Here is an 8,755-nt window from a genome sequence, read left to right as displayed (position 1 = left end):
TTAGATTCGGTTTGGTTATCTGGGGTGCTGATTAAGAAAATTGCATTGGATAGACCACATCAGCTCTAGTTTCTGATACAGAACATATGGCATCCAGTAGTCGCCATCTGCTCACTCACAGAAAACCATATTTAATAATCTAGAGCTGATGTGGTCTATCCAATGCAATTTTCTTAATCAGCACCCCAAATAACCCCAGGAACAGGCCTAAAAACGATGACACCAAGAAAAAAAAATGTTTTTGGTTGGGCTGTGTTATTATCTGTAGTAGTAACTGTGAGGCCACGGACCATATTTTAGTTCTTGCAGACCACTGGTGGTCCATGAACCACAGCATGGGAACCACTGGCCTGTAAAAGTAACTTTTCCAAACTTCGAGCTTGCCTCATTCAGAAAGCCTAGCATCCTACTTCAATGAACAAAAACAAACAAGAAAGTGATGTTTCTCTTTCCGCAGACATACATGTAAACACCACCTATATATGGGATGAGTTTATGCTCCGAACAATCATTAGCAGGCACTGAGTAGATTTGATCATTTGCTGTTTTTAAGTACAGTTCCTGTTTAAACTTGTAAGATAGATACACAGAGAGTGGCTAGAAATCCATTTTTAATTTTAAAAACCATAGCAACTTGCAACACATATAGAAATTGCTGCAGGAAGGTTGGAGTTGGAGATCATTTATTGCCAGGAAAAATAAATCTTCCAAGGGAGTGCCAATGCTCGGGATCACAAAAGCTATTTTGGAAGCATGCCCCATTGCTTTGCTTGTTGCCATGCTAGTGGAGAACCTATTGAACTGGCGGTTGTACATTTTTCAGAGTACAAGGCTGGTATCTGTTACAATTTTTGTTGTTCACATACTGTACACAATTGCTTTGTGCAGCTGCTTTAGAGAGCTGTTTTGCACAACCATTTGCTCATCAGTGTAATACAGTGCAATTGTGTCAAGAATTTTCATCCTGCATGCAAGCTGGATTTAGGTCTATGTTTTCTATCCGAAAGACCTTGTGTTCAAAGTGTGTTTGGGATACTATAATTTATAAAGTAAAATTAATGCAACTTGAAAACACTTTAAATGCCATGAATCAAGGCTATGGAATTGTGGGAGCTGTTGTTTTGCAAGATCTTGGGCTTCCTCTGCTAGCGTGCTTTTGCCTCATTAGAGGGATGAGCTCCCTCTGTTAGCTCCAGCTCCCCATGCGAGGACATGAGAGAAGCCTTCCACAAGGATGGTAACACATCAAAACATCTGGGTGTCTCCTGGGCAACGTCCTTACAGACAGCCAGTTCTCTCACACCAGAAGTGACTTGCTGTTTCTCAAGTCACTAACATGAAAAAAGTAACTACAATCCCCTAAATTCCATAGTATTTGGGCCATGTCTCAAACTGCATTAATTCTACAATGTAGATGCACTCCTATGGTTTGTTAATTCAGTGGACTGGCTTTTCATTTCAAAATCAAAGTTCAGTCCTTTTATAGATATGTACCTTAAAGTAGAGGATATATAAATTTTTATAGCTTTTTATATAACTTTACATAACACTGTTTTCCGAATCTTAACTCAGCCAGAGGCCGCTATAAATTCAGCCATAAACCCAAATATGCCAAATGGATATAATACAGATATATTTCAGAGGACTTTTCTGAAGAGTTCTGAGAAAACATAAATGAAAGGACCATGAACCCTTGTTATGTAAAGGCTGAGCATGAATAAAAAATTATTGGACTAAATTTCTGGTTCTTTCTGTTTCCTAACAAGCAAAGTTCAACAAGGCAACATGAAGCTTTTTCCAGCATGGGCAGGCAGTGATGGGGAAATGATGAGTAACTGCTGAACTCTGCATTTGCTTTCCTTCTTGCATCCCATCCTTTTGTTTTATGCCTCTTAGGGCACTTCCACACAGCCATATAACCCCGAATATCAAGACAGAAAATCCCACATCTGCATTGAACTGGAATATATGGCAGTGTGGACTCAGATAACCCAGTTCAAAGCAGATATTGTGGGGTTTTCTGCCTTGATATTTGGGGTTATATGGCTTTATGGAAGGGCCCCTAGTATCTAAACCTGAATGTTGTGGACTGTGTTACTACTGATAGCTGTGAGCCTGGGAGTTTATTCAAATTGAAAAGCAGAATGAATTTGCTCCAGATCAATAAATAAAACTTGTATCTATTATGTACTTGATAGCAATTATTAAATAATGTTTATTAAAAAATTCCTATGTAAATGAGAAAAATTAAATCTTTGTACTCTTTACTGTTGTGTACCAAAATAGGGTCCTCGTCACACTTGAGCATTTATTCACTTTAAATCTGGTTTCTGCTTCCTGCAGAATTCTGGGATTTGTAATTTGTTGAGGCCTAGGACCTGTCTGACTGGGCTGTTTAAAGACCCCTCCATAAAGTGGATTTAAAGTGAATCTAATCTCTAGTGTGATGAAGCCCAAGGTTTTGTAAGGTGAGAAATAGAAGCCAAGAGAGACCACAGCTCAGCTGTACAACACTTATTTGTATGTTGTATATCCAGGATTCAGTCCCTGGTAGATCCAGGTCCTTCTGCACTGACCTATCTGCCAGGATCTGATCCCAGATTATCTACTTTAAACTGGATTATATAAATCTCCACTGCCAGATAATCTAGGATAAACAAATAATCTGGGATCAGATCCTGGGATATAGGGGCAGTATAGAAGGAGCCCCAGTTAGAAGGACAATGGAGAAGGACAATTCTTTCTGAGAATCAGAGAAGCCACAGTCAGCTTTGACAACGTTGATGGGCAAATAAACATGTGATTTAACATGGCTTCTGTCTTTTTATGTAAGGTTAGATTTAGAGCCCTTACTTACTTTACTTAGGTGATCCCTCGTAGTTCGAGGATGATGGTCCTCTGTCTTCACTATCTTGGGGATGGATCCGTAGATGGCTGAAGAGACCTATTCTTGATTTAGAGCCCTATACTGGAGGAAAAAGCAAGGAATTGACATAACAGGGCTAATGTTGCCTTCAACAAGGTCCACCACCTTAGTTCTTCTCAATGATTACAGTATCAGATGTAGTTCATTATGTAGAGAACAGAAACATGAAGCTGTCTAGCAGTTATTAAAACGGCATCAAATGATTGTCATGAAATATTAAATTTTAATTCTCTTTTAATTTGTAATTTCTTTTAAATGTATAATATTAACAAGTTTTGTTATAATTTTTATATGTGACTGATTTATATTTGTACCAAATGCCACAGTATGAATAATCAAAGGAATGTGTAGATTACAAACCTATCGTGCTTTAGGTTCTTTAATCCTCTTTTAAACGTATACAAATGATGCTTTAAAAGTGGAAATGACCTTATTCCCAACTCTTTTTCTTGGCCTTCTAGATTCTTCCAATGGTGCAGGAGTTTATAACTAGCAACTTGGGGCGTATGTTTATCGAGCCACCTCCTTTTGACCTGTCGAAGGCATTTGGTGACAGTCACTGCTGTGCTCCTCTCATTTTTGTCTTGTCGCCTGGTGCTGATCCCATGGCAGCTCTTCTTAAGTTTGCTGATGACCAGGTATGCGCTGTTCCTTCCGACACTGTTCCAGTGCTTCACCAGTGAGAGGTTTTAAAGCTGGGAACCACCAGCTATATATCACTTGTCCAATCTCATGATCTGTGAACGCTGTGGTGCTAATGTGAAATCCAATATATATTACACTTTGAGTGAATACACATTGAAGTTGTTATGCAGGTGAGAGATGTTTGGGAGCCTGGCCTCTTGTGACTGGGGGATTCTAGGAATTGTCCAGAAATGCAAATTTTTCTGGATTTATTGAGTAGTCATATCTCTCAATCTCTGCTGGAAATGCACTTATCTTGAAGTCCTATCTCTGGAGGTTGCTCTATTTACTTTTAGTAGGCTTATATAGCATGGTATGGAATCATGTCACCCTCCAGTTGTTAGATTACAACCCCCAACAGCACTAACTAGAATAGCCAGTGGTAAAAAAAAAACATAGTGGCCCAGCAATATTTGTGTGTATCCATGATACATACAAGTCATGGGCACCCTTCCTCCATAATGGGAATGGGAAAATCTTGTGAACACCTTTTTTTCGTGTCAGGAGTTGCTTCTGGAGTGAGAGAATTTGCCGTCTGCAAGGACGTTGCCCAGGGGATGCCCGGATGTTTTGATGTTTTACCATCCTTGTGGGAGGCTTCTCTCATGTCCCCACATGGAGCTGGAGCTGATAGAGGGAGCTCATCCGCGCTCTCCCTGGTTGGGATTCGAACCTGGCAGCTTTCAGGTCAGCAACCCAACCTTCAAGTCACGAGGCTTTTATCCCCTAGGCTAAATGAGATGAATACCTGAAGTCCTTTTAAGTAAAGAATTTGCTATCCAAGGACCTCACAAGAAGGCATCATAATTTCTGTAGCTGTGGTTTAACATGTAGTTGTATTATCACTTATATGGATATTACAAGGTGTGATACAAAGATTAGAAAGGCCAGCAATGTTTATTCCCTCGATTGAATTAATTCCCCTGCCATCATTTTACAATTCAGATTCACTACTAGTAATCTGAAGACAAGATGTGTGGTTTCACATTGAGATACCATTGGAATATATATTGCACTGAATGGGTAACAGCTTGCATTTCAGTGGATTTTCTGTGCTGGTGTTAATAATCCCTACAGTACTTTTTTCATGTTTGCATATGCCATTCCTTGTTGGGCCAGTCTTTGGACTGTTTATGTTGACGCTGACATATTGCCATATAATCCAGTTTTCGTATCCAGATCATCTACTTTAAATTGGATTTTATGAGTCTACACTGCCATGTACCATAATTCAGTTCAAATCAGATAGTCTGGAATCAGAAACTTGATTCTATGGCAGTGTACATGGGGCCTTTGTGAGTTGCTTGCTTTTCTCTTGCTTCCCCAGTTGTTTTCTTGCTTCCCCTTTTGATTTTCTGGAGAAAATCTGGATCAGTCAGCCAGTTGATAATACATATCCAGTTGATGCTACATATCCCCAACAAATGGCAAATATACAGTCAAATAATATAGACTAGCATGACCAATATCACTACAGCTGTGATGCTATGTCTTTAGTCCCTTCCAGTATGTCAGAACCCTGGCAGCAGAGCACCAATAACCATACGCAGAGGCCAATCTCTATCTAATATCTTTATTAAAGAAATATATAAAAGCAATAAAAACAAGTGAAGAATATAGTTCAGAAGCAGACCTTTCAAAAGAGGTCAAATATAGTCCAAAAATGTATTGTCCAATATAAGATATTAGAGTTCAAAGTTTTAATCCACTTGACCGAAACACACACTTTGCCAAGCAATAGTGTGGGGAAATAGCAGAGTCCTAGAGTTCAATGAAGCTTGACAACAAGGCTGGAATTAAACTTGATTCTTGGCTAGATTCATAACTGGAAACAAAGGCAAAACATGAGCGTGGAGCAGGGTCCGTGGTAAAACTGCAAGGCTAGGCAAGGCTCGAAAACTTGATCCGAGAAGCAAGGAACTGGGGTACGAAGTCCACACACGATCTCTCTCCTGAAGCTGATCAATTGACTCCGCAAAGAATTCTTCGCGCCAACCACCTATATTGGGTCTCGTTTTCCCGCCAACAGAACTCTTTCCCTAGGGAACGAGAAGCGAAACCCAACTCTGTCCAGATGTGTGACTCCTTAGAATTTCCCAAGGGAAGCAAGCCTAATCAGCTTGATTTCTGGCAGCAATGCGTAAACTCCTTCGTTGAGCTTCTCTGTTTCCCCTTTCTCTGGAATAAGATTCTTTTCTGGGAAACGGGGGGGAGTTCTGCCCAAGGCCTGTTTGGCTGAATTCTTGAGGGCAAACATCAACATCCTGCAGGTGAAGAGACTCCGGCTCTTGCTGAACCGGCGAAAACCCCATGTTTTCCTCTTCATCTGCCACAATAGTACTAGGAACAGGACTACAAGGCCCATGAGTCATCACACAGTAAGAGCTTGCAAACTTTTGTGAGTATGAGATTATAGCTGGCTATCCACATTAGTGGGGCCTCTGGTGGCACAATGCATTAAAGCGCTGAGCTGCTGAACTTGTGGACCAAAAGGTGCCAGGTTCAAATCCCGGGATCAGAATGAGCGCCCACTGTTAGCCCCAGCTCCTGCCAACCTAGCAGTCCGAAAACATGCAAATGTGAGTAGATCAATAGGTACCGCTCGGGCGGGAAGGTAACGGCGCTCCATGCAGTCATGCTGGCTACATGACCTTGGAGGTGTCTACAGACAACGCCGGCTCTTTGGCTTAGAAATTGAGATGAGCACCAACCCCTGGAGTCGGTCACGACTGGACTTAGCGTCAGGGGAAAACCTTTACCTCTTATCCACATTAGTGGGTTTAAATTTCTGCAGATTGGATTCTTCACAGATTTAATTAATATCTTCTCACTAGGAATATCTTGGTCCTCCAGGGTGACTCTGGGTGCTTCCAGAATTCTCTTAAATGTGTGCCAAAGCAGGTTTAAGAAATCCTCTTTGGTGTGTGTTTAAGTCCCCACACCTCCCCCCAAAACACGTGCTTTTTCGGGGGAGAGGGGTGTCTAGATGTCTCTCGGTACCTTCCAGGAGGGCACCCAGACACCCAGAATAAGCCCCTAAAAATTAAAACAACGTACCCAGCTGCCATTAAAGTACTGTTGGGGTCATCCTATGTGCCAGGAGACCAGGGGTGGGGTGAGAAGTGAGGAGAAAAATCGCACCTGGCTCCCTCCTCTCCTGGCGTGTCATTTCTATGCACCATTTCTACTCCAGCAGTACTTTAATGGCAGACGAGTAAGTTGTTTTAGTTGTTAAGCGCTTACTTTGGGGGTTTAGGTGAGGGAGTGGGTGTTCTTTTGCTTTTCTGAGCTCATAGAGCCCCAAAAAAACCAAGACAGCTGTGTGGATTGGGCTCAGGAATCGTGGATGCAGTCCCTGGGCCCAATCCACCCTGGGCCCACACCTGGAAATACTTCGATCTTATTAAAGATCCGGGTCTTACCAAGTGTCTAATTCGGGACAAAGCAGGTAAACCCTGCTTTGTCCCGAATTAATTCTGCTTTAGTGGAGGCATCATTTGGACACCTCCAGTAAAACCGAGACAGGTCTCTCTGTGGTCAACCATCATTGATTCATGCTGGAGGAACTAGATTTCTAGACAAAACGCCTATCTAGAACTCTTTAGGTCCTCCAGAGAGATTCTGTTATCACCTTGGAAAAATTGGTGACACTAATTCAGTTAGGCATGACAAAGACTAGCTTGAGCTTGCTTGGTGCACATTTCTAGGTGGTATCGTTGAATTTCACTATATGTGTATTTGCCGTAACCATATAAAAACACAATCAAGCAACATCATAGGTCTTTTTTTCCCCCATACCTGACAGGGCAAATGTTTCAGGAGGTTGCAGTATTTGTTACTGTGGTGCTCCATTTTTTTTCTTTTTAAAAACATGTTCAAATAACGTTTTTGTTGCTCAGATTATTTTCTGGACATTTCTGGCATCTGTTACCACATTTTTTTCTTGCCTTTGAGTGGGTTTCTTATTAATTCCCAAATGTATAAAAACAAAACAAAACATCTCCTCTTCTTTTCCTTCCTTTAAAAAAGTTTTTCTTCTTAAGAGTTACAGTGCTTCAGTTTATTAAGATGATAGCCATGGTGAATAATAGAAGAAAACCTTAAAAATACCCTTCAAGTGTACACAAGTTCTACCTGTGTCTTCACAAAAGAAAGTTCCAATGAGTTCAGCAGAGCTTATTCCCAACTATAAATTCAAATCTTTGCATAGATTTGCACGCTTATGTCCCAACTAGAGTACAATCAACATCTTCATGAGGAGTGAACATAAATCCCATTCATTCTATAAGCCTACTCTTGGGTTTTATAGCAGGAATCAGGCTGCAGTCTTATCCCCTTAGGAGCGATTCTTACCGAACACTGTAGGACTTATGAGCAAACACCATTACATTGCAGTATTTGCCTTGAAGGCCAAACCACAATGAGAACTGGCCTTGTTCTTGTCAAGAAGCATATTGCGCCATATGAAAGAAAACCAAGGCTATGGATTTGATTAGAAGGGTCCAAGTAGAGAAAGCATGCTGAATCTTATTAGCAAACCACAGAACTCAACAAACAAAAGGAAATGAGAGGGCCTTTTCGGTGACATTTACCAACTGCATTTGTTTGACATGGCGAGCTTGACTTTAGTTGACATTATTTCATTCAGCAAGTTTGTTGTGTTGTGATGACCTTCAATGATATCTTCTCTCTCCTTCCTTGCTGCAGGGCTTTGGTGCAATGAAACTGAGTTCCTTGTCATTGGGCCAGGGCCAAGGCCCCATTGCCATGCGTATGATTGAGAAGTCAGTGAAAGATGGCAGTTGGGTGGTTCTGCAGAATTGTCACCTCGCCACCTCATGGATGCCGATGCTGGAAAAAGTCTGTGAGGTAAATAGCAGCATGTAGTGTTACAATAACTGCAGTTTACATTTGGGTTCCACAAGGAGGAAATATATTTGCCCTAAACAGGAGAGAGTGATTGCCCCCTTGTCCAGCTTTATAGGTATCTGGATAGTCAAGGTGGGAACAGAATGATGGGCATTCTTAGGCATTGCATGTAATGCAAAGGAAGTACTTCCACAAGTAAGATAGGTAGAATAACATGTCTGATAGAGGTAAAGGTGGGAGAAGAAGAATAACTTGTAGCATGTTGACATTTTAGAA

General features: G+C 41.2%; 1 protein-coding gene across 1 annotated transcript in view; it reads left to right on the top strand.

Annotated features, from left to right (window-relative positions):
- The window catches only part of dnah7 (dynein axonemal heavy chain 7), a gene marked incomplete in the record, with an annotated part of 224,097 nt that overhangs the window by 184,729 nt on the left and 30,613 nt on the right, over nucleotides 1-8,755 (top strand). The window contains 2 exon segments of the mRNA XM_062964053.1: nucleotides 3,388-3,564; nucleotides 8,318-8,479. Coding sequence (XP_062820123.1) covers nucleotides 3,388-3,564; nucleotides 8,318-8,479 — 339 coding nt within the window.

Source organism: Anolis carolinensis, chromosome 1 (assembly GCF_035594765.1).
Source record: "Anolis carolinensis isolate JA03-04 chromosome 1, rAnoCar3.1.pri, whole genome shotgun sequence".
Classification (NCBI taxonomy): domain Eukaryota; kingdom Metazoa; phylum Chordata; class Lepidosauria; order Squamata; family Dactyloidae; genus Anolis; species Anolis carolinensis.
This window is presented reverse-complemented; position numbering and strand designations above follow the sequence as displayed.